A 25,738-nucleotide genomic window follows, 5' to 3' on the forward strand; every position below is an offset into this window, starting at 1 on the left:
TTTATTTTTCAGTTGAAAGTTAATTTAATTTGAGATTTGTTCAAGTTGTGAGGTTATGCACTTTAATCCTCTCCATCTTATTTTCCATTTCTATTAATTTCTGAATTCGAGGAACACCACCTCTATTGTTGTTTTCTTGAGAATTCAATGGGGCCATTGAATCTCTTGAGAAGACAACATATTGCTAATTAATCTAATTAAATCCGTAATTGTTTAATTGGGTTAATAATAAGTAGCAATTAATATATTGGTTTATATTAAGAAATTAGTAGATTTGATTTAAATAAAACGCTTGTTTTTATTGATCAAGTTTGGGTTCTTCTCTCTTAATGCGGTTGACTAATTAAATCTACACGCGTGTTAGGGTTGTTAGTTAATTAGGAATTAATTTAAGCGCGAAGCGGATTAATTTATTCATAAGGAAGAATTGGTGGGATTCGCGTGTTTGACCACTGTAACCAAACAATAGATAATAATATGAAATATTTTTTTTCTAACCAATGATCAACTGCAAAACACCTCAATTTGATCACCTTCAGCTGAAAGTTTTAATTAATTATTTGTTTCTCAATCTTCAATTACATTATTTATTTTTTCTTTTAAGTTTATTTTTATTGGCTTGCCCAAGGCAAAACCCCTCTTATCAAAAATTTTCTTCTTCTCAATTTTTGAATTAAACTATTCTTCTATTTTAATTTGGTCATTTAAATTAAACAAGATTAAGGTTTCTGTGGAATCGATACTCACTTACTCTGTCTACGAGTTCTTGTCAATTGAGAAAAGGGAAATAAATTTTAAATTGACGGATTTGACACCCGTCACTCATGACCGGATTCGTGGGGATTTTCTTCAGGACTCCTTTGATGACGTTGGTCTTCTGAAGGTCCTAATTGATTCCATTATAATTGGTATTACTAATGCTTCTATGCAGCTCCTGTTGAATGGCGAACTTTTGGACCCGTTTCGACCAACAAGAGGCCTTAGACAAGGAGATCCGCTCTTTCCTTACCTATTTGTGATTTGCATGGAAAGACTTGCTTATGGCATCAGTGAGGAAATAGTCAGAAACTCTTGGAAACCGATCTGTCTTGGAAAGAATGGCCTTCTCCTATATCATTTATGTTTTGCTGATGATCTTGTTCTTTTCGCAGAGGCATCTCATGCACAAATGGAGGTCATAATGAATGTTTTGGATGTGTTTTACTCCAGTTCGAGCCAAAAGATCAACATGAATAAGAATAGAGTCTGTTTCTCAAAGAACGTGAAGTCCCAGGATAGAAGAGCTTTAAGCACCCATCTGGGAGTTAAAGAAACGGATGACTTGGGCAAGTATCTGGGAGTTCCTTTGCTTCACTCTAGAGTTACAAAAGGAACCTATCAGTATATCATTGACAAAATTTGAAAGAAGCTTGAATCCTGAGAATCTAAAAATAAATCTTGCATTTGCTGGTCGCATTACCTTAGCCTAATCAGTCATTTCTACCATATAGACATATACTATGCAAACCGCATTTCTTCCTGTGATGGTCTGTGATGAAGTAGATAAACTTTGTAGTAGGCTCATTTGGGGCACCAAGGAAGGTAAGAGAGGAATTAACCTTGTCCCCTGGGAGCAAGTGTAGCGCCCTAAGGAGATGGGTGGGTTGGGTTTCAGGAGTGCTAAAATCACTAATCAAGCTTTCCTGTTGAAAGTGGCATGGAAAATGATAGGTGGTAACCAACCCCTATGGGTTATGGTGTTGAAAGCAAAATATAAGTTTGGTATTGATACCATTCCCACTCACTTGAAGGGGAACAATTGCTCTAGTCTCTAGAGAGGTTTACATCCAGTGTGGCCTTTTGTGCGTAATAGTGTTATATGGTCACTGGGCCGGGGAGATAGAGCGAAGTTTTGGACTGATAATTGGTTGCATACTAGCCAGTGCCTTATGGATACAACTACTCAAACTATTCCCGATGATATGCTTTAGGATAGTGTTTCTAGCTATGTTGCAAAGCATGGATCTTAGGACTGGTCACGGATAAGCCCTTTCCTGTCTCATTCTTCCCTTTTGACGTTATCTTTAGTACCTGCACCTCAAGCGAATGTTGGGGCTGATAGTGTAATTTGGAAATGGTCTAGTTCTGGATTTTTTTTTTTTTTTTTTTGAAATCTGCTTATTTCTTTCGTGCAGGATGGGACCAGGCTGAGACAAGCAACATGTGAAAGCTAGTTTGAAGATGGCCTAGCCCACAGGGCATCAGAGTGTTCCTTTGGTTGTTATTGCACAATAGGCTCCTTACCAACGAGGAGAGGATGAGAAGACATCTCACAGATGTTGCAACCTGTAAACTATGTTTGGAAAAGTATCATCCCGAGGGAAACATGGATTATATTTTTTTGCAGATAGCCTCGATTTACAGGAGTGGATTATTATCAATCTCCGGAATAGTGTGGATAGCCTTTAGGATTTGACATGGTACACTGTGTTTGGTGTCATTTGTTGGTGCCTTTGGAACAATCGCAATGAATGTATCCTTGGTGAATATTTTGGAGATATTCAAGCAGTGGTTCATCGTGCTCCAAAGAGGTCCAAGCTGCTGGGGAAAGCCGCTTCACTGGGGTGGTCGAGGCCGTCCACAACAATTCTATGTCAGTTGGACACCCCCAAAGGAAGGAATCTTGAAGATTAATGTGGATGGGGCTCTTGTTGGACCAAATGAGAGTGCTTCGATTGGAGGTTTAATCCGGGACTCAAATGGAGAATGGTTGGGTGGTTTCTCCACACAAATTGGCAGAACCTCGGCTTTAGAGGCAGAACTAAGAGTTATCCTGGAGGGTCTGCGACTAGTGTCCTCTTATTTGCCACATAGGTCCTTTGTACTTGAGACCGACTACAAAACGGCAATCGATCTTATCCATGATATGATTATTGTTCCTCCGGTGTTCGAGAACCTAATTTTGAGTATTAAGCAGCTATTACAGCCAGAATGGTTTATAACTCTCAAACATGTCTACAGGGAAGCTAATGAAAGTGCTCACAAATTGGCCAAATTGACTATCTCCAGACAAGACTGTGCTTGGTGGATCGATCACCCACCGTATGAATTAACTCCTTGTTTGGTCCAAGATAAAGCTGGATTAGGATCTTTTCGCACCTGCAATCATGAACTTTGAACTCAGCTCGTTTTTTTACAAATTTTTTTTTTCAACACTCAATATATAAAAACCTCATAAAATGTTTAATTTTTACGTGTTTTGCAATTTTGTCCAAACTATTGATTTTATATTTAGTATCATCACTTTTCGCATCGGGTGCAATTACAATCAAAATTAATATCCATTCTCCAATTAGATATAAAAGGCCAAATGTGATAATTTATAATTGTAGATCATGAAGTATTCTAATTTTAATCACAAATCCTAATGCGACAAATTGTATCCAAAACCTAAAATTAGTCTAGAGAAATTTAAATTTAATTTAGTAAACTTGTAATTATGGTAACCAAATACTTTAAACTTTAAATTTTTATTTTCATTAACCATATGAACTAATATATTTTTTTTCTAAACAAACAAATTAAACTTAAATGATATGCAACCTAAATAATAATAGAAATGATATTACTAATATTTTTGCTTAAGTTCAATATTAAAAATTTTGAAGTCATTTTCATAGTAAATTGTCATCACAAGCTTATAATTTTTCATTATTGTTATAATACATTACCATATTAGCACGATTAAGGCCAGACTATTGTCTACGAAAGTAACGTATGTGTTTAAAACATGCTACATAGAGAAACTATATATTAAAAAAAAATGTGATCTTGTTGCAGCTAGCATATTAATTCTATCAATTTCAAGAAATTTTCTTGTTAACCGTGGATTATATATTTAACCTTTTCCTAAACTATTGTTTCCATCTATAATGGAAGCATTTTCCTAGAAAATTTGTCCATACAATTTGGCACCATCACGTAACAGTAATTATTAATCTACTACAAATAGAGAATATGCACCCAAAACAAATAATTAAACTCAAATTTCATGCAAAATGTCTCCCCTGCAGCTTTTCTACATCTTCATTGTCACGGCGATGTTCGCACCGATCCAAGCCATTCAATACCAACTTATCAACAATGCCACCGGAACGCCCGGTGGAACGAGATTCGAGTACGAAATCGGAATCCCCTGTAGCAAGCAAACCCTAGAGTTTGCCACAAATTTCATATGGCAAACCTTCAAGCAAAATGAAGGTGATAGAAAGAATTATGAAGAGGTGACAATGGTGGTGCAAAGCTTTGTTGGGGCAGCAGCCTATGTTAATTCCAACACCATTAACGTCAATTCAGATTATATAGCAAATTATCAAGGAGATGTGAAGAATGAAGTTATTGGACTTCTGTATCACGAGACCACTCATGTCTGGCAGTGGTTTAGCAACAATGAAGCACCCAGTGGCCTTATTGAGGGAATAGCTGATTATGTGAGGCTAAAAGCTGCATTGGCTCTGATAACCGCTGGATTTCTTAACCCCGAACCAGGGCCTCGACCATAGCCAAAAGCCCATCAAGCAGAGGCCCACACACGTGAGACAAGCCGGACCCATATGCCTTCAAAGGCCGGGCTCACCCATCTCCTCCATTCAGGCCGGCCCAACCCGCGCCAAGCAAGCCCTCTCCTCTTGGGCTCAGTATCTGGTCCGACTCTCAGCCCAGCCCAGTGTCCAGACCCAACTCAGACAGCCTGGCAGATCCGTACGGATGTACGCATGGGGAGAATCAGAGGCCGTTACGCATGGAGCAGGCGGCTGATACCCTCGTACACCCAAATCTGCATGCCAGAGACGCGTGTCCCAATCACGGAGAGGCCTTTACACGTCACCATGAGCAAAGCAGAAAGGATAAAAGGGGAGCACCGTCCCCAGACAAACCAAGTTTGGAGAGGAGTCTGAGAAAGTTGTATTAACCATTGTTGTGTAATACGAAACCCTTGTAAAACCCTATTCCATTGGATCTCAGATCATCAATTGGCGCCGTCTGTGGGAAACCGAAGGAGATCTTTTCATCCCCGGAGTTTCCACTTTCAAAACCCACTGAGATCCACGATGGCAAACCACCAAGAAAGTAATCTTAACCTTCCCAATGACCTGAGCTCTGCTCAAGAAGGGCAGCAGTTCTCTTTTTCTGGCCCAACAACGATGAATAACCAAACACTTGTTCCCCCTAATCCCTCGCCAAGCCTGGTAGGGAATGCTCCCCCTATGACCCTGTCCAACCAGGACATTCAAACCATGGCTCTCCAGTTACAAACCACTGCTCACTGGTTGGGGCAGATAATGCAACAGAGGGGTCTTAGCACCCCAGTGAATGCACTCCCAGTAGTGGAGGAACCCAGAACCAATGAGCCCCGACCCATCTCCGACCATCTTCGAACTAACAGTCATGATACCGGGGAAGACGAAGAACCACAGGCCCGCACCCATGCGAGGAGAGTCAAAGAAATGATAGACAACGAGGAGGTGGATAACTGTGCTGCTGAAACAACCGTCGAGACCGGAACGGAAGCGGAGGAGGAAGAGGAATGCAGTTCGGGAGACGAGAAGATGAACAAAAAGTTAGAAAAGTTGAAAGAACAGCTCTTAGCCGAGCTAGGTAAGAAAGATCAAAGCCTAACCTCCTTACCTACTTCTTCTCCTTTCTCCAAGATGGTACAGCAAGAGACTGTCCCCAAGAAGTTCATGATGCCATCAACAGCAGCCTATGACGGAGCTGGCAACCCGAGGGAGCACGTCATGAACTATAAGACGTTCATGGAGTTGCAGACTTTATCAGATGCCTTAATGTGTAAGGTATTCCCTACAACACTCTCGGGACCAGCACGAGCATGGTTCAATAGTCTGGAGGCCGGAAGTATCAAAAGTTTTGGAGACCTCGCTACTCGTTTCATTAGCCGGTTTATAGCTGGGGTGCCAGCAGATAGAAAGACGAGCTACCTGGAAACCGTGAAGCAGAAGGCAGGGGAATCACTTAGAGAATACGTTGCCCGTTTCAACACGGAGGCCTTACAGATTCCCGAGCTAGACGAAGGGAGGGCAGTAGAGGCCATGCAGAAGGGGACAACCTCGGCCGAGTTCTTCGGCTCTTTGAGCAGGAAACCTCCGACCACACTGGCCGAGTTAATGAAGAGAGCGGAGAAATACATAAGGCAGGATGATGCCTTAGTAACGAGCAGATTTGCCAAAGGGACGACAGCAAAAGACAAAGCCCTGGAGGAGAAAAGGCCGGAGAGACATGAGAAGAAGCATGGGAAGAGGCACGAGCCGTATAAGCAGGCCTGGGAGAGAAGGGACCAAAGGCCTCCTCCCCATCCGCGGGTTCCTGAGCCAAGAACGCTCCCGCCTTGGGTCCCTGAAAAGCCGACCCCTCTCAACGCTTCCAGAGCCGAAGTGCTCATGGCAGTCCAGGATAAGGAATTCCTCCAGTGGCCAAAGCCCATGAGGTCGGAGGCGGATCAAAGAAACCCTGACAAGTATTGCCAGTATCACCGGACGCATGGTCATGATACAAATAACTGTTTTCAGTTGATTGCGGAAATTGAGAGGCTGATAAAAAGGGGGCATCTCAAAAACTTTGTGAAAAAACCGGAGGGGCAGAGGCCTCAGGCCGGACCGGCTACCCAGATGCCGAGGAGAACAGGAGCCGGGCCAGTGAATGATGGATCCAGCGGGACCATCAATATGATTGTTGGAGGAACAGGAGGGCGGATGAACCGTCGAGGCAAGAAAAGAAACCGAGAAGGGGAGACCAGCAGCGGCGAAGTCATGCAGATCATGGAGCATTCTCCCACGACCATCACTTTTTCTCCAGAGGATGCACAGGGTATTCAGATGCCCCATGATGATGCGTTAGTCATTGAGGCTGTCATCAATAACTTTCGGGTGAAGAAAGTCCTGATAGATGATGGGAGTAAAGTCAACCTGTTGCCATATCGGGTTTTCCAGCAGATGGGAATTCCCGAAGAACAGCTGGTCCGAGACCGATCACCGATCAAAGGGATTGGAGGAGCGCCGGTGCTCGTTGAGGGCAAGGTGAAGCTGGCTGTCACCTTGGGAGAAGCACCTAGAACTCGCACTCACTACGAGATATTTGTGGTGGTTAAACTCTCATTGTGCTACAACGTGATTTTGGGGAGGCCGGCGTTGTTCGATTTCGAGGCTGTCACTAGCATCCGGTATCTGGCACTCAAATTCCCAACAGAGGGAGGAGTGGGAATAGTTAAGGGCTGTCAAGAAGAAGCAAGGGCTGTATACTTGGCTACAGTGGCAGAGCCGAGCTCAACTGAAGAAGAACTTGACTCGGAAGTCCTGGAGGTCAGGGATGAGATCAAGGAAGCTCGGACAGAGCCAGTTGGAGAACTGGAGACTTTCTCCTTGTCAGAAGCAGAAGCAAGCAAAATCTTCAGCCTCAACGCCAACCTCACCCAAGGACAGAAAAATGAAGTAATGGCTTTAATCCGGAGTCATGCACCGACCTTCGCATGGAAGCCCTCAGACATGCCAGGAATTGACCCTAAGATAATGACGCACCGGCTGAATGTCCTCCCTGAAGCTAAACCAGTAAAGCAAAAGAAGAGAGTAGTGGGAAGGGAAAAACAACAGGCTACCCGGGAGGAAGTACAAAAACTAGAGGAAGCAGGTTTTGTTAGGGAGGTAATGTATCCGCAATGGCTGGCAAATCCTGTGTTGGTCAAAAAAGCCAATGGCAAATACAGGATGTGCATAGATTTTACCGACCTAAATAAGGCCTGTCCTAAAGATTGTTATCCCCTTCCCGATATTAATAAAATGGTCGACTCAACGGCCGGCTTCGATTACATGTCTTCTTTGGATGCTATGTCTGGTTATCATCAAATCCCGATGGAAAGCTCGGATGAGGAAAAAACCTCATTTATAACCGAAGATGGGACTTACTGCTACAGAGCTATGCCCTTCGGGTTGAGAAACGCCGGGGCAACTTATCAAAGATTGATGAATAAGATCTTTAAAAACCAGATTGGCAGAAACGTGGAGGTGTATGTGGATGACATGGTGGTCAAGAGTTCAACTTTCCAGCAACACGTTGCCGATTTAAGGGAGGTATTTGGGGTACTGGATCAATATAGAATGAAGTTGAATCCAGCGAAATGTGCCTTCTTTATCAGGGGAGGAAAGTTCCTGGGGTATATGGTGAGCGGAAAGGGCATTGAGCCTAATCCGGAGAAGGTAGAAGCCATATTGAATATGCCAGAGCCGACCTGCGTAAGGGACGTCCAGAGATTAACCGGGAGAGTAGTGGCGCTCAACCGATTTATGTCGAGGTCGGCAGAAAAGTGTTTGCCGTTCTTCAAAAAATTGAGGAAGGTTCCGAATTTTGAATGGACAAAGGATTGCCAAGAAGCTTTCGCGGAACTTAAAAAGTATCTTAGCTCGCCTCATGTGCTCAGCAGTCCCATAAAAGGGGAAGAGCTTCTGATATACTTGGCAGCCTCAGAACAGGCAGTCAGCGCGGTACTAGTAAGGGTGGAAGAAGGAGAGCAGAAACCTGTTTTTTACATCAGCAAGGTACTCAGAGACACTGAGGTCAGGTACTCGAGCATTGAAAAACTGGCTTATGCCTTGCTGTTGGCAGTTCGGAAATTCAAAGTTTATCTAGAAGGCCACCAAGGAGTTGTGATGACGGACCAACCCTTAAAGAAGATCTTACGCAGGCCGGAAACTTCAGGACGGATGTTAGCATGGTCCGTGGAAATCAGCCCTTACTGTCTGGAGTACCGACCTCGGACAACGATAAAATCACAAGCGCTGGCTGACTTTATAGCGGAGTGCACATTTAACAAGGAGAAAGGAGAATCAACCTCAAGCATGCCGAAGAAAGGGGGAGAGGGAGAACCTTCTCAAGAGTTTAGCTGGAAGTTATATGTGGATGGAGCATCAGGCGCTGAGGGCAGCGGCGCTGGGATAATGCTTAAAGGGCCGGAGGACTTCAAAGTATGTTATGCCTTGCGACTAGAATTCAAAGCTTCTAATAACGTGGCTGAGTACGAAGCCCTGGTGAATGGGATGTTAGTAGCTTCGGAGGTAGGGGTAACCGATCTCGAGGTGAATAGCGATTCTCAGCTAGTGATCAATCAAGTGATGGGGGTGTATCAGGCCAGGGACCCCATCATGCAAAGCTACCTTGACAAGGTAAAAGCTTTAGAAGCCGAGTTCACAAGTCGAGGAATCAACATCAAGTTTCAAAGAATACCTCGAGAAGAAAACGAGGAGGCAGACCTGCTGAGTCGGTTGTCCAAAGAAGAGCTAGAGCAGCTCCCCGATGAAGTGTACATACAGCACGTTCATGCCCCTGCTTTCAAAAAGGCTAGCACGGTACTGCAGGTGGAACTGAGCTCGAACTGGATGACCCCATATCTAAGGTACCTGGAGAAGGGCGAGCTCCCCGAGGATAAAGACGAAGCCAGAAAAACAGTAGCTCGAGCCGCCAACTATCAGGTAATAAGGGGAACCCTGTATAGAAAAGGGAAATCCAGCCCGTGGCTCCGATGTGTGAGTCCGGAAGAAGCCACAAAGGTAATGGAAGAGATTCACAAAGGTCTGTGTGGAGCCCACGAGGGAGCAGGGACATTAGCCAACAAGATATTCAGGCAGGGATACTACTGGCCCACGGTCAAAAAAGAAGCAGAGGAGTTTGTCCGGAGATGTGACGTGTGCCAAAGATTTGCTAACGCCATTAGGACCCCTGCCACTCCTCAGGCAAGCATATCCAGCCCATGGCCTTTCTCACAATGGGGAATCGACATCCTGGGACCTTTCCCCAAGACTACGGGGCAGAGAAAATTTGTAGTGGTGGCTGTGGAATACTTCTCTAAATGGCCAGAGGCAGAAGCAATCGCCACCATCACTGCTCGCAAAATGATAGATTTCGTGTGGGGGCATATTATCTGCAGATTTGGCATACCCAGAGTGCTTATCTCAGACAACGGTAGACAATTTGACTGCAGCACTTTCAAAGCCTTCACGACGAACATAGGAATATGGCATAAGTTTTCCTCCGTAGCTCATCCCCAGACCAATGGTCAGACAGAAGTTACCAACAGAGCTATCCTCCAAGGATTAAAGAAACGGTTAGATGGAGCAAAGGAGAATTGGGCAGAAGAACTCAATAGCATCCTATGGACACTTCGAACCACTCCCAGAGCACCCACCAAGGAAACTCCGTTTGCACTTGCCTACGGCACAGAGGCCGTAGTCCCAGTCGAATTACAGGTGCCCACTCATCGAGTCCAATTCGTCAGTGAAGACACTAATGGGGACAAACTGAGAAGCAACCTGGATGCTCTGGAAGAAGTTAGAGAAGAAGCTCAAGTCCGGACTGCTGCTTATCAACAACGAGCAGCGAGGTATTATAATCAAAAGGTCAGAGAAAGAAGCTTGAAGGTAGGCGACTTGACCTTAAGAAACCTAGAAGCTACGGGGAAAAGAGCAGCTGCAGGGAAATTAGCACCGACCTGGGAGGGACCTTTCAGAGTGGCGAAAGTGGTCAAGCCAGGGGTATACCGAATAGAAGATATGCAAGGAAATCCTGAACCTCACGCTTGGAATATCCAGCACCTAAAGAGGTATTTTCCCTGAAAAATTTTGTAAAGAAAAAAACGTTGTATTCTTTAAAAAATACATTTGTTTACAACGTGTGACTGTTCTTGTGAATAAAATTCCAAAGGAAGAGCAGGGCTTAAAATAAAGAAGACCGGGATCCCCAAGATCTCCCGGGCAAATAAAAAACGACCGGGATCCCCAAGATCTCCCGGGTAACTAAACAAAGACCGGGATCCCCAAGATCTCCCGGATAAAATAAAGAAGACCGGGATCCCCAAGATCTCCCGGGCAAATAAAAAACGACCGGGATCCCCAAGATCTCCCGGGTAACCAAACAAAGACCGGGATCCCCAAGATCTCCCGGATAAAATAAAGAAGACCGGGATCCCCAAGATCTCCCGGGCAAATAAAAAACGACCGGGATCCCCAAGATCTCCCGGGTAACCAAACAAAGACCGGGATCCCCAATATCTCCCGGATAAAATAAAGAAGACCGGGATCCCCAAGATCTCCCGGGCAAATAAAAAACGACCGGGATCCCCAAGATCTCCCGGATAAAATAAAGAAGACCGGGATCCCCTAGAAACTCCCGGAAAAAAGCGAAAGGCCGCCGGTGGGGCCCCAAGATCACCCCGGAGCAAAAAACAGACAGGATCTCGTAAGATCTCCTGAAAACAAAAATGGTCGGTGAAGGACTTAAGAGCCTCCCCGAAAAATGAAACTTTCCCATATCATATGCAGGGACAAATTCGTAAAACTCAAGATCCGATCTAAAAAAAAAAAAAAAAAAAAAAAAAAAAAAAAAAAAAAAAAACTCGGGGCATAACAGTGTCGACCTCGCAGTAGTTACGGTTCCGACCTCACAAAAGAGGAGAGCCCGAAAAAATACCAAGTAAAGGTTCCGACCTCGAGGAAAAGCTCGGGGCACCCCAGCAAGTAAACGACGACCTCAAAATAGAGGCTAAGTAGAAATAAGGAACCAAGAGTTACCAGTAAAAAACATGTTCCGACCTCATAAAGAGGCAGGGGGCACGATGGCAAAAGGGTGCCGAACTCAAAATGCATGCTAATGATTAAAAGTTTAGCCGAGGCAGAAGAACGGGCTTCCAGCTCGGATAAACATATATCCTTAAAAACCCAAAGGCATGAGGGCCAACGAAAAAACCAAAATTCTCTTCATATAGAGACTAAACCGTCTAAGGCATAAATAAAGAAGAAAAAAGTTACATCCAAAGCCCAAGTCAGTTTTCCAAAGATCTTGATCACACTATTAGCTAAAAGCTAAAAGTCAATACAGCACTTATAAAAACACATTACAGGGCATATGAAAAATTAACAAAACATTACAATTCACCTCTCAGGCGAAGTAGGAGGATAGATAGTCCTTAAAGGACTTACATCAGTTAAAACTCCCTCGCCCACATTATCCCTATTTGCAGTGACATCTGCAGGAAGCTCAGCATCCCTTGGATCAGAGCTCTCAACGTTAGCAGCAGAAGCAATCTCTGACCCAAGGTTGGGGTCCTCCTCCTCAGCAACAGGGTCGTCATCCTTCGACCCAAGGACTTCCACGTCCTCTTCTTCCAGCTCGGATTCATCCGAGGAAGACACAGTTGCCCGGCCACCAACACGGCAATCTCCCCGGGGCATAGGGAAATCATCCTCTCCATACATTACCGGCTCGCCATCTGAATCTACCTCCCGCTTGCGAAGCTCTGACAACGGGATATCAGGAGCCTGCCTAGCCTCTCTTAAACCACGATTATAGCCGGATGAGTAAAAATGAAGGGCTTTATTAACAATAGCCCTCTTCATTTCATCAGAAGCTAAATATTTAGCAAGATGCGCTTCACAGGCCTCAGCTACAAACTCCTTAAACTCAGAAGAGTCCCTGTAGTCCTGAACAGCCAACTCACCGGCCTGAATGATCTTCTCCTTCAGCTCATCAGACTCCTGATACTCCGCTATGCATTGCTCACGTACCAGCTGAGCTTTGCATTCCAAAGCCCTGACTTCCTGGTTAAGTTGATCATGACGAAGTTTGAATTCTTCAGCCGAAGAAGCCAGATCTCTGATACGGTCAGAACTTGCACTCAACTCCTGCTCGAGGACCTGCACCCGAGCTAGGGCTGCCTCTTTCTGAGTTTTCTCCTCCTTCATATGAGCTTGAAGTCCATCAAAATCTGCCTTTAAGGCATCATACTGGCGCTGGACCTCCGCTTTTTGGCCCAAAGCCTCATTCCTCTCCTGAAGGGCATTCGCCATAGAGGACAGTTGCTCCGAAACTCCTTTGCAGCGAGCCTCCAAGGCAGTTGCCCTCTCATCCGACTCTTGGAGAACTTTGCGAGTCCGAGACAGCTCATTTTCTAAAGACGAGGTATGCTTCGCTGTCTCAGCTGTTTCCTCCTCAGCCTTTTTAAGGGCCTCCAATGAAGAGTTCAATTCCGCCTGGAGGGTCTGGATTTGTTCTCGAGCAGCAGCCAGATTCCCTCTTACATCATTAGTTGCAGATATGTTCTCCTCCTGACGCGCCTCCTCAATCCGGCGGTCTACAGACTCCCGGAAGGAACGATCACGGATATCCACCTCCGTGACAAGACCCGTCATCTAGCACAGGAGAACAACAGTCAAGCAAACAAAACAGAACAAACTGAAAAGACAGGAAAAATGACTTACCATCAGTAACATCTCCCTGATTGTGTTCCCGAGCTCTTCACGAGAACGAGATCGGAATGATACCTGTTCCTCAGTAGAACTGGCTAAGAGACCAGTCAGGGCGAGAAGACGGGGATCCGAAGCCTGTGTAACCCCGCCGAACATCTGCATTCTGAGAAGGTCAGCAACAGCACTGGCTGGAGACTCAAAGGTAATGTCCGACGCTTTCAAAGCGTTGCCAGAGGAAGGCAACGGAAGCTCGGCAACAGCACTTTTTCCTTTCCCAATGGGAGGAAGAGCCGGGGCAGACCCTGTAGTAACCCTGGATTTCTTCCTAGCTGGCGATGGGACAGACGTTCTAGCAGGAGCTGGGCGCTTTTCCCCGGTCTTTGCTGAAACGCCCTCAGAACCCTCAGGTTCAGCCCTCACAGGGGCAGGGGCATCTTGGGTAAGATCCTCTGGAGTTCGGTCCTCTATAAGGACAATCTCCAACCCCGTCCCGGAGGCCTCCTTGTTTTTACCCCCAGATACCTTCTCAGGAGAGTGGGCAGTACCCCGCTCCACCTGCTCGACAGCAGAAGTCTGCTCCGTAATAACCAAGGAAGCCTCTCTCACGGCCTCTGAGGAGGCTGGAGCAGACCTAGACCCTTCAGCAGACTCCAAAGTCGAGCTCTGTCCGCCACGGCCAGATGGCCTGGATGACTTGGAGCTGCGAGAGCTCGGCTTTGCAACTTGAGAGGGAACTTTGGCTGGAGATCGGCTAACCTTCTTGGAGGAAGTAGCTTGAACCACTTCCATAGCAGCTTCAGATACTGAACGACCAGCTGAAAAGGCGTCATAGATTGCATGAATATTGTCCCGAGATAGGACAAAGTTCTTGGGAAACTTGATCTCGTCCATTTTTACTTCCGAAGCTGCAAAAATGCGAAATCATGAAAGTTAGCATACATCCCGATATTACAAGCAAAGTAGAAACCACATAACTGGACAGAGTGCTATACCCATGGACCGGACGTCCCTACGATTGGACACGTATAAACACTTCTCGACGTCATACTTCCTATCAACGGAAGTCAGTCGAAGCAACCCTACTTGTTCAACAATACTCAAGTTGGGCAGGTCGTTGGAGCCCGGATCAATCCCTCCCCAACGTAGGTCTACCTCCCACGACCGGCCAGTCCCTAATTTTAGCTCGGCTACGAGGAAATTCTCTACCCACCCCTTTATGGAATCCTTGTAGCCCGTAAGAAGAGATAATCCCCTACGAGGGGAAAAATAGTAGAAGTTCTGGACCGCCTTTACAAGGCGGAAGAAGGTCACAAACAGACAGGCCGTAGGTGAAAAACCCCAACCCAGGCAAACAGACTCGAAACAAGACATGAACAAAATGGAGTTTGGGGATAACATTCGAGGAGTTACCCCAAAATAATCAAAAACCTCAACAAAGAAAGGAGTAAAAGGCAAGGGTAGGCCAAACTCTTTCTGCTTCAAGAAAAATACTATGCTACGATACTCTTGAGGATCCACCAAACCCGGAGGAGGAGGATAAGGCAGGACTATCCTCTCATTTGGGTGAGGGGCTCGAATCAGATACAAAGGAGTATCCAAAAACCTCCGAGAAAGGTATTTAGTTATGTTGGCAGGCGTAATGTGGGACTCAAGGTTACCAACATCAGGGAGTTCTGAAATCGCCATAGAAGAACAAGGAAGCGTACCTGAGAATGAAATAAGGTAAAAACGCAGAAGGAATGGCAGGAAGACAGAGAGCAGAAAGGAGTTGTTTTCCTCAGCAGACAGAAGGAATTCGAAATGACAGCCAAATAATGAAACAGCACTCTAATCTGTACAGTTTTGTCTTGGAGCGGCGCGATCATTGATTACCCTCGAAATTTACCCTCCCGACGGTTGGCTAACCGATGGGAAGGTAAAGGGGGCAAAAAGAGGGGAAAAAGGATGACCGCTGGGCTTCTCTGCACACAACAGGGGCCAAGTCCACCACAATGGCCCAGCGCTCAAGGGCCCACGCGCCGCATAAGAAGCCCAACTCGTCAGTCAAAGTAACTTAGCCCACAAAGATTTACCTCTTTATCAATAAAGGGGATAAAAGGGGCAAGTTGTGAAGAGACTCAACAGTACAAGCGAACAGGAGCACAATCCAGGTCAGACTTGCTTATTATTTAGAAAATTATAAGTTCTGACGCGATTGTTATTAAAATAAATACTGAGAGACCGGGGCGCTAAGGACACCTCGGAGTCATACAGAGCTAAAGGCTCAGAGTTCAACTTAAAAGCAGAGCTCACAGCTCGGTATTCTAGCTCGAAAAAAGAAAATCGAAAGCAGAAGCTCACGACTAAGTATTTTGGCTCGAACAAATAGGGCTCGCAGATCGGTCGGTACAGTTCGGAAAGCGTAACTTGAGACCTCGGTCAACCAAAGAAGCACAAAGCTCCCGATAAGTCTGAATTCGTAGGTCGGATAGTACAGCTCGGTGGAGTTAACTGACCTCCCAGTCAGTTGAGTAAGTCTTAAAGCCGAGCTCATAGACCGGATAATACAGCTCGGAAGAGCTAACCGACCTCCCAGTCAGTTATATCTTAAGGTCGAGCTCGTAGGTCGGACAGCATATCTCGGGGGAGCAAGTCGACCTCCCAATAAGTTGGGTCAGTCCGGAGCTCGGATTGTCGACTAAAAGCGGGAGTTCCCAAGTATTATTTTAGCTCGGAAGAAATAAAGTTCAGTTAGTTAGACCTACAAAGAAGACAGTACCAGTACTTCATCCAAAACAAAGAAAGAAACAGGTTCAAGTATGAACGAAAAATAGGAATTTCATTAAAAGAAAAGTACATTACAGAATGGAAGACTATCCTTTAAGAATCTACATATCCGGACCTACATTACAGAATGGAAGACTATTCTTAATGGATTTACATATCCGGGTACTTTGTCATCTACGATTACATCGCCTTAACCGACCTCAGCACTCAAGTCTTCAGTCCGGAGGATACTCCAGCTCGATATGTGAGTTCGGCAGAAAAGCCAGGATCTGTCTCAACACTATAGGGAAACTCCTGACGTTGATTCACGGAAAACATTTCACCCATAGGTCGGCATTCGGTTGCCCAAATGCGATGCAGAAGGCGCGGTGGACCTTGGTTCCGCATAATACTGGTACTTCCCACCAAGGCCACGCAGGATATAGGTATTGAACATTTTTCACTGTTCCATCATAGATAGACATTCTGAAGGGCAATGGAACAAGTGAATGTTGCAAACCTACACCCGAATGTGAGGCTTGATACAACCACGCACATTCAGGGAAATCAACGAAACATTCTGAAGAGCAATGGAACAAGTTAGAACCCTCAACGTCTTGAAACATATATGGAGCCAGCACCCTCTCAGGAGCCCGAACAAAAAGCAGAGGAGGAGGCCGGCCAGTCGACCTGGGTGAAACCGTTTCAGCAACTTGCCGAACAGCCTCACCCAGCGACTGTCCTAGCAGCAGAACCTCCAAAGCCTCGTTCAGACCCCCTGAAGGTAACCTTAAATCTTTAAAATTTTTGAACTGACCCATTTTTATCTCAGGCACTACAAAAAGTTCAAAAACAGGTACAAGTCAGAACAAATCCTTATCAGAGAAAAACAAAATAACACGAAGACCCAGGATTACCTCCAGCCACTTAAAGAAGGCGTCAAATGGATCCTCCACAGATGAAGCAGAACGATCTCGCCGAAAGAAGGGAGCAGACAGAAAATTGCAACGAGGGCAACCCTTATACCAACAGAAAGTTTGAAAACGAAGAAAAACTGGCGTTGATATATACTCGAAGTCTGAGGCCTAGGCACAAAATAGAGTTATACTAGACTCTAAGCTAGCCAGGCCAGACGTCCCTCGGAAAGGAAAGAAAAGACAAGCCCAGATAATGATGACAGAAAAGCAAAAACCGCGAAGAACAGAAAGAATAGAGAAAAGCCAGAAATGGAAAAGGCAGATGAGACTCAAAGACTGCGCAACGCCAGAAAGGTGAAAGGATTTTATGGAGGCATCTGAACACAAACAGACGCGGTATTAATGGTTTTTGATATTCACCCCCTCGACAGTCGGAGCAATAACTGCCGAGAAGGTGAAGGGGCAATTGATAACCGCTGGATTTCTTAACCCCGAACCAGGGCCTCGACCATAGCCAAAAGCCCATCAAGCAGAGGCCCACACACGTGAGACAAGCCGGACCCATATGCCTTCAAAGGCCGGGCTCACCCATCTCCTCCATTCAGGCCGGCCCAACCCGCGCCAAGCAAGCCCTCTCCTCTTGGGCTCAGTATCTGGTCCGACTCTCAGCCCAGCCCAGTGTCCAGACCCAACTCAGACAGCCTGGCAGATCCGTACGGATGTACGCATGGGGAGAATCAGAGGCCGTTACGCATGGAGCAGGCGGCTGATACCCTCGTACACCCAAATCTGCATGCCAGAGACGCGTGTCCCAATCACGGAGAGGCCTTTACACGTCACCATGAGCAAAGCAGAAAGGATAAAAGGGGAGCACCGTCCCCAGACAAACCAAGTTTGGAGAGGAGTCTGAGAAAGTTGTATTAACCATTGTTGTGTAATACGAAACCCTTGTAAAACCCTATTCCATTGGATCTCAGATCATCAGAAAGTAATAGTAAAATACTTTTCAAGTAAAAAAATAAAATAATCGCAGTTAAAATTAGAATATATGAAAAATAAAATTTAAAAAATTATAAATAAAATTGTTACTGATTTAATTATAAAATAAACATAAAAAAAAAAAAAGAAGCAATAGCTGAACGTAGCGCAGGTCTCCATCTAGTATCCATTGATATTCAACTTTCAAAACCTTAACTAAAATGACTCAAAGGACCTTCCTAAGCAATTGCTCTCCATTCAAAATTTATAGATCTTGATTAACCAAAACCTATTCAAAAGGTACCTATTAGATGGTAAATATTATTTTCCTATTTAAATATTTTTAAAAGACTATTTACCCTTGTTTAGAATATTTGGCTTCGTTATTCTAAATTTAAATAGAGATTTCTATTAGAAATTCAGAATTCTGATATCAAATTTTAGTTGAGTATTACAAGTTCATTTTTATCAATGTTTTATTTTGTTTATTAAAGATAAGATTAGTAATTTTAGATATAAACCATATATAAGACATAAAAAATATTACTTTTAGAATATTTTTCACATTACAATAAGACCTATTCGTGGTAGAGTAAACTGTATTACCCATTTATGATATATTAATAATTGTGTGATACTATGAGTTGATCCACTAGTTTGATTTAAAATATTTATGATGTATAGGCTCTATTACTTGTTTTACATACTAATCTATGACCCCTCCCATTTTGATGCAACAAACGATAAAATGTCATTGGAAAATTATTCATTAATAATTAAGAACCTAAGTATTTATTATATTAGAAATTTATTACTTTATAATACTTATTCTTGTTTCATTTATTAAAATTTATTTAATTTGAAAACTTGCGTAACAGGCGGAAGATTACATTATTTTGTAATTACTTGCATTTTTAATTTTTTAAATTTTTATGCTTTTAATATTAATTATTAAATTTTTTGTATGATTAAAACTATTATGTAATTTTTAATGAAATATGTTATTTTATAAAGAATAAAAATATTAGAATGCATGTGTTAAATATGATATTTTGTCTCATATGGAATTGTATCAAATGAGTTAAATTGTTTCAAAAATTATATTGAATGAATGAATTCTATCTGATCATGAGCTCATATCATGTAAAATTAATCAAATAAAATTTAATATTAACCTATATGATAAAAGGGTCATATTCATATTTAGAATTCATTTATCATGTCATGGTTGTACTTATAATAACTTTTAATTGTATTTTGCATCCATACCAAATGACTTGTAAAACCAAATTACCGTCTCTATCTGAGTGAGGTTTTTAAATGCAACAAAAAAAAAAAAAAAAAAAAAAATTCAAACACATTGTCATAAAACTTAGTATTACATGCAGTTTTCATTGGCAATATGTTGTTATCTACAAGAAGCGTGGGCAAATACATGATGCTAAGGACATTTTGTATGATATGATTTCTAGAGATTTTGTTTTTAAAATTCTCTGATGGCCATATTTTCTTGAAAATGTTATTGGGACTTTAGAGGTGATCTCTTATATGTGTAATCTTGTGTTATAGTTGTCATCTACTGTCATCAACATTCTTGAAAACAGTTTGCATCCTCAAATATAGCATTGTTTTGCATTTGATTTTATTATGAAACTGGTTGAATAATAATTTATAATTTTGAGTTTAAACGAGTGTATGGTTAAGTTCATTGTATATCTATATTCATAATCATAATCGGTTATTTATTGAGATTTAGAATGTAAAGAATTAAATCTAAAATATAAAAAATTACCTTGAATATCAAGAGACATGAGAATTCAAGTGTTATTTTTATATTTTTATATATACCTCTTGAAAACAGTCTTTCATATGAATTTCATATCTCTTTAAGAAATTAATCTAAATTCAAAATATTAATTTTGAATTTAAATACAAAATACATCAGTAATCAGTCCATGCCCCATCTTTTGAAGAGATTAAAATCGTATATTTACCATAAATTTAAATTATTGAAAAATCTCCAAAATAAATTTTACCTTGAACTTTTTCATCAAAATTTGAATTATTTTATTTACAATTTAAAATTTTACTTTTAAATCATAAAACGAAAAATTATTGACATAATAAAACGTCAGTCTGCTACCTTAAATACGATGACATTAACATACAACATCAGCATAATTTATGTCATTAATAATTTTATTCTCAAAATATTAATAATATGAAATTTCAGGCTCTAACCAGCAATAAAAATTATTTTAGTATTTAAAATGTAAAAATACAAATAATTAAAATATATTTTAAATTTTTTTATTTTTTAGACACGGTCTCCAATAACGCCATTTGTATTTTACTTAGATTTAGGCTTAGAAAGTTCAATTTCAAAAGGAACACTAGAATTTATTTATTCTTCAAAATTTGTTCAAAGGCAATTGATTTTTACCTAATTTTAGAGAAAAAAAAAAAAAGACTTTAATTACCTTAAGCGAAATACACTATTTCATTTGCATCAAATTTCAAAACTTAACCGAGTTAATTAAGGAAAAATATATATTTATTTTATATTTGAATCAGTTTGGCGAACCTCCACTCTCGCTATCTTTTTTCCTGATAAAAGAGTGATGATGCACTTGTACACCACAATTTGGAAAATTCTAGAGTAATCATGAATTTATTTTAGACTATGTTTAATTTGCAAAAAATATTTATATGTAAAATATTTTTCATATTTTTAATAGTTAGAACAATAAAAAAAATAGTGAAACAAAATTTTTCTTAATAAAAAAAATTAAACCTAAGTCATTTTTAGATGTTTATTAACATTTTATTTATAAAATTTATTCACTTTAATTCCTATTATTTTAAAATTAGAAAATTTTCATCCTTGTACAATAATAACAAAAAGTAAAATATTTTAGAATTTAAAGTATTTTTTAATATGATAATTAAATGAATTAGTGAAGTTAAATTTAAAAAAGTTAAAGAAGTAATCAGATTTATATACGTACATATAAATACGATGTGTTTATTTATTTTTTAATCCAAGATAAAGGCCTAAATTACATCCTAAGAAATAAACAATATGTGATAACAATATATAATAATTAATTAATTAATTATATAATATAGTAGAATAGTTTTTGAGTAATGTACTTCATTTTTTATTAATTAGCTTTTAATTAATATTTAACGTATTTTAATCAATAAATATTGATTAATAATTAAAATTATTTATAAAATTATGATATTTAAAAATTGCATATTCATAAATATCAATTTAAGTTAAAACATAAAAGTCTCATCTAACTAATAGCTAAAAGTATATATTCAAAAAAATATATATTTTAAGTGTTGACAATATAAATAATTACAAATTAATCAATAAGATTAGTGAATAGTAAATAATGAGTCAACGATGAATTTTATTTAATAAAAAGCTAATTTGAACATATAAAAAAATTTTTAGTTTTATTAATAAATTAACGATAAAAATATATAGAAATTAATAAATATTTTTTTAGTTAATAAAATAAAATATAAAAATATTTTGATATAATTTTAAAATTAAAAACATTTCTAATTAATTAGGATAAAGTATAAATATATAATATTTAAATTATTTTTAATTTTAATTAATAAATTAATGATAAAATTAATAAATTTTTTAATTAACAAAATAAATATATAAAAATAATTTAATATAATTTTAAAATTATAAAAAATATTTAATTAGTTAGAGTAAATCAGGAGATCACAAAAGTAATTATTCATAAATAAATAAATAAATAAACTCCTGGAATTTGCTCTTGTCGGGACAAATATCACCGGTCACAATCAAATCCTAATAGTCCAACAAGTTGACGCATCCTTCAGTTAGGTCGGTAATTATGACAAATTAATAAAAATAAATAAATAAATAAAGCAGATGGATAAGCTTTCATTATTTTATGAAAAATATTTTCAAATTTTAATGTTTGAACGATTCAACAAATTGATTAGTAAAAAAAATATATTTCTATTAAATGAAAGAGTTAAACATTTTTTTTTGGAAATACATTATTTTTCTTTTTAAAAAAAGAAACTTTTAGATATTGATAATATTATTTATACTATTAACCTTCTACACATACACAAGGAAGCATTTCTCAAAAAGAACAACATGGCAATTAAAAACACCATGGCTTACCAAACCATCTTCCTTTGTTTTGTTTTGATTCTAACAACCCTCCATAGCCTCCAAGCAGTAGAGTACACAGTCACCAACAGGGCTGAAACAACCCCAGGTGGCATCCGTTTCAACAAGGAGCTTGGAGCAGACTACACTAAACAGACTATGGCATCAGCAACCGACTTTATCTGGAGGCTTTTCCAGCAAAACACAGAAGCAGACAAGAAGAAAGTAGCCAAAGTGTCCCTGTTCGTGGACGACAAGGATGGGATCGCCTATGCAAGCAACAACGAGATCCATGTTGGAGCCATTTACATCAATGGAATCAAAGGTGATATAAAGTGGGATTTCAATGGAGTCCTTTACCATGAGATGACACACATCTGGCAGTGGGATGGATCTGCTGGGACCAAAGCTCCTGGTGGGTTGATTGAAGGAATTGCAGATTTTGTGAGACTCAAGGCTAACTATGCTCCGCCTAACTGGGTGAAACCGGGTGATGGGAACAGATGGGATGAGGGTTATAGTGTTACAGCTTGGTTTTTGGATTACTGCAATGGTCTTAGAAATGGGTTTGTTGCAGAACTTAACAAGAAGATGAGAGATACTTATAGTGATAGTTTCTTTGTTGAGTTGCTTGGGAAGAGTGTTGATCAGTTGTGGAAGGACTACAAGGCCAAGTATGGCAAGAATTAACTAGCTAGCATGCATTTCATGGGTTAATTTCAAGTATTACTGATGTGCATATGAATAAAAGCTATTGAAAGCTAAAATATAAATAAAACGATAGGAAAAAAATAATTTAAAGTTTGTATTGCCAATAATATAAATAAAAAATAATAATTTCTATATTATATTTTAAATTGATAATGTTAAATTTTTTAATAATAAATTTATTAATTAAATATAATTTTATTCCAATTGTTAATGGACAATTTTTAATATATGGAGAGAGTGGGAAAGAAATTTTAGATAATTATTGTTAAATTTTGCTAAATAATAAGATTTTAGCATTTAAAATTTAAAAATAGTTTCAAATAAATAAGAATAAAAAGAGAAGTATGCCACATATCACTTTTTTAAGTAATGTTTATTGAAGTAGGTGGCAAATTATTGAGAAGTTATAAGGCTTGCCTATCTCTAAAATACACACGTACATTCATATTAGAAAAGGATTTGAAGTATATTCTTAATATTATACAGCTTTAAGTCAGAAGTTTCACACATACATTCTATAAAATATAAGCTAATATAAAGTCCAAGACGAAAGCCTAAGCCCATAAATATTGAACTCAAGCCTATGATTCTTTCTAATCCAAACTTAGAGATAGGAAGATTTCTCTAGAAACACCATGTTATCATGTAAAAGAAAAGAAGAAAAAAGCAGCTCACAACCTTTAGAGCCCACACTTGATAAAACCTTAGAAATCAATTAAATAAAAAAACTTACCCAAAATTTCACTTAAGCTGAGAAATGAGATGAGGAGAGAACTCGTTGGCAATGTCTAATCTTGAGATCAATCGTTCAGCCAAAGGGAAATGGCTAAAGATCCTTGAGGTACTCCTCTTCAAACATAAGAGGAATCCTTCCCAAGTTAAAGATAGATCTTCTACCAATTGAAAATCAACAGATGAAGAGGGTGAAATTGAGAAGGAAGCTGTCCAAATAGAACAACCACTCCTCCGATGTATGTAGGTGAAGATCTCTCCATATTCACTTATAATTACAACCTGTATGCAAACAATAAAAAATATATAAAAAAAAAAAAAAACAAAGAACAACAGATCCAAAATAACCACCCTCACACTAGGAATTGATCTATACAAAATAATCAAAAGTAATTATTTATCTGCGAACCCCACCCAAAAGTGGGAGGGTGTAAACCCACTTCTATTGGCAGGGAAAGGGATGACAGTTCCTGCCTAAAGGGGCAGAGGAGGGTCATATGTGTGGTAGTAAAGAGAAGCAAATTTTAAAGGGAATTTCTGTTGAAATCTGAAATGAAATCTTGGTATTAGAAATTTTAGAAAAGAGTTAAATGGATTTTTTACTAATAATTTTAAATGAACTTTAAATATATAATTTTAATGTTAAGCCACCAAGGTTATCACCTTACACTACTGAAGATGGCTTTTACAGTCTGCTTATAAAAGGCTCTCTGACTGACTCCTTTCGGACAGAAGTGAATTCAACTTTAACTCTAAGTATTTTTAGATTATTTTATTTCAAAATTCTTCAAATATTTATAGTATTTCAATTGGTTTTGAAGATAAGCTTGTTTTTGAGTTTGGACTCCTTTGAAGATAGTATGTCATATTAATGGGCTAAGAGTCCGTTAGTATAATTAATAATAATAAAGATGTTATTATTATTAATATTAATTATTTGTTATTATTATTAATATTAATTATTTGTTATTATTATAAGATAATAATATTTAAAAGATCTGCAGACTATCTGTAACTGTTACAGATAAAAGATCTTTTTATTTTCTTTTGAAAAGGACTTATCGCATAGATATATTAGTATATGTGATATTGTGACGTTTGGTTATGAACACAACTCTTTTATAAAAAGAAGTGTGGAAAAACGAAAAGACTGAGAGAAAACGAGTGATCATAAAACACCTTCTTTGAGTTGCGTGGGAGAAGGTTGTTTTTGAGTGATCGTCTTTCCGGGTTACAAATTGGGAGCACATAGCTAATCCATCCGTTGAGAGAGTTAGCACTCCAAACAAAAACATTCGTGTGGATACCATTGAGTGTGTTCATTTCAGAAACAGCACCATCAGTTCGGAACAGTTTTTTTTTATCAAGTCTAAAAGGTTAGTCTTTTTATTCTTACTTTCGAATTAAACGAAGACTCAAATCTTAAAACGAGAAACAAAGATCTTTTATTTTTTCACTATGTAATTTTGGGTTGCAGTGATCTTTGGATTTCCTTACAATATCCACCCTTAGCCACCAAAATATATCAGAATATGAAAAAGGTGTACTGGTGGCTTTTTATGAAGAGGGAGACAACCCAGTTTGTATCTCCATGTCAAGTGTGTTAGAGGGTGAAGTTAGAGTATCAAAAGCTAATTGAAATGCTTAACCCATTATCGATTTCATAATGAAAATATGAACACGTAGCTATGGATTTTGTAATTAGGTTACTAGTGATGTCCAATGGATATAACTCAATATGGGTGATACTGGATAGATCCTAGGAAAGATTGGTTATTTTGTAGATAAATTGACACAGATCTGTATAGAATAGATTATCAAGTTGCATGGAGCTCCAATTTCTATACTATTGGATAGGGGATTCCAATTTATCTCCAGGTTTTTATGGAACTGCAAAATGCTATGGACACTAGGTTAGATTTTAGCTCTGCTTTCTATCTCCAGATTGATAAATAGTCAAAAAAGACTATCCAAACGATAAAAGATATATTGAGCATGTGTGTGCTACACTGTGGTGGCTCTTGAAAGTAAAATCTACTATTGGTAGAGTTTGCTTACAATAAAAGTTATCATACTAGTATCAGGATGGTGCTTTATGAAGTTTTATATAGAAGAAAGTGCATATCACTTGTTTATTCAAAAAAAGTAGAAGAAAAGGCTTTAATAAGATCTGAGATAGTAAAGATCACTAACAAAGT

General features: G+C 39.8%; 3 protein-coding genes across 3 annotated transcripts; 2 read left to right on the forward strand and 1 right to left on the reverse strand.

Moving 5' to 3' along the window:
• The first annotated feature begins 4,037 nt into the window (after positions 1-4,037).
• LOC110607410 lies at positions 4,038-4,541 on the forward strand. Its single transcript, XM_021746515.1, has one exon. It carries the CDS (start codon positions 4,038-4,040, stop codon positions 4,539-4,541), a length of 504 nt encoding a protein of 167 aa, XP_021602207.1.
• A 6,883-nt stretch (positions 4,542-11,424) lies between these two features.
• LOC122724038 (tropomyosin-1, isoforms 9A/A/B-like) lies at positions 11,425-13,271 on the reverse strand. The gene has a single exon (XM_043958270.1). The coding sequence runs from the start codon at positions 13,224-13,226 to the stop codon at positions 11,970-11,972; it is 1,257 nt and encodes a 418-aa protein (XP_043814205.1). The 5' UTR covers positions 13,227-13,271; the 3' UTR covers positions 11,425-11,969.
• Positions 13,272-22,077: 8,806 nt separating this feature from the next.
• Positions 22,078-22,854, forward strand: LOC110607415. Its single transcript, XM_021746518.2, has one exon. It carries the CDS (start codon positions 22,083-22,085, stop codon positions 22,785-22,787), a length of 705 nt encoding a protein of 234 aa, XP_021602210.1. The 5' UTR covers positions 22,078-22,082; the 3' UTR covers positions 22,788-22,854.
• The last annotated feature ends 2,884 nt before the right edge of the window (positions 22,855-25,738 follow it).

The sequence above is a fragment of the Manihot esculenta genome, chromosome 7, assembly GCF_001659605.2.
Source record: "Manihot esculenta cultivar AM560-2 chromosome 7, M.esculenta_v8, whole genome shotgun sequence".
Lineage (NCBI taxonomy): Eukaryota > Viridiplantae > Streptophyta > Magnoliopsida > Malpighiales > Euphorbiaceae > Manihot > Manihot esculenta.

Bases quoted from the DNA above. Each gene is read 5' to 3' on its own strand.
- LOC110607415 (XM_021746518.2), top strand. From the start codon at position 22,083: ATGGCAATTAAAAACACCATGGCTTACCAAACCATCTTCCTTTGTTTT.
- LOC110607410 (XM_021746515.1), top strand. From the start codon at position 4,038: ATGTCTCCCCTGCAGCTTTTCTACATCTTCATTGTCACGGCGATGTTC.
- LOC122724038 (XM_043958270.1), bottom strand. From the start codon at position 13,226: ATGACGGGTCTTGTCACGGAGGTGGATATCCGTGATCGTTCCTTCCGG.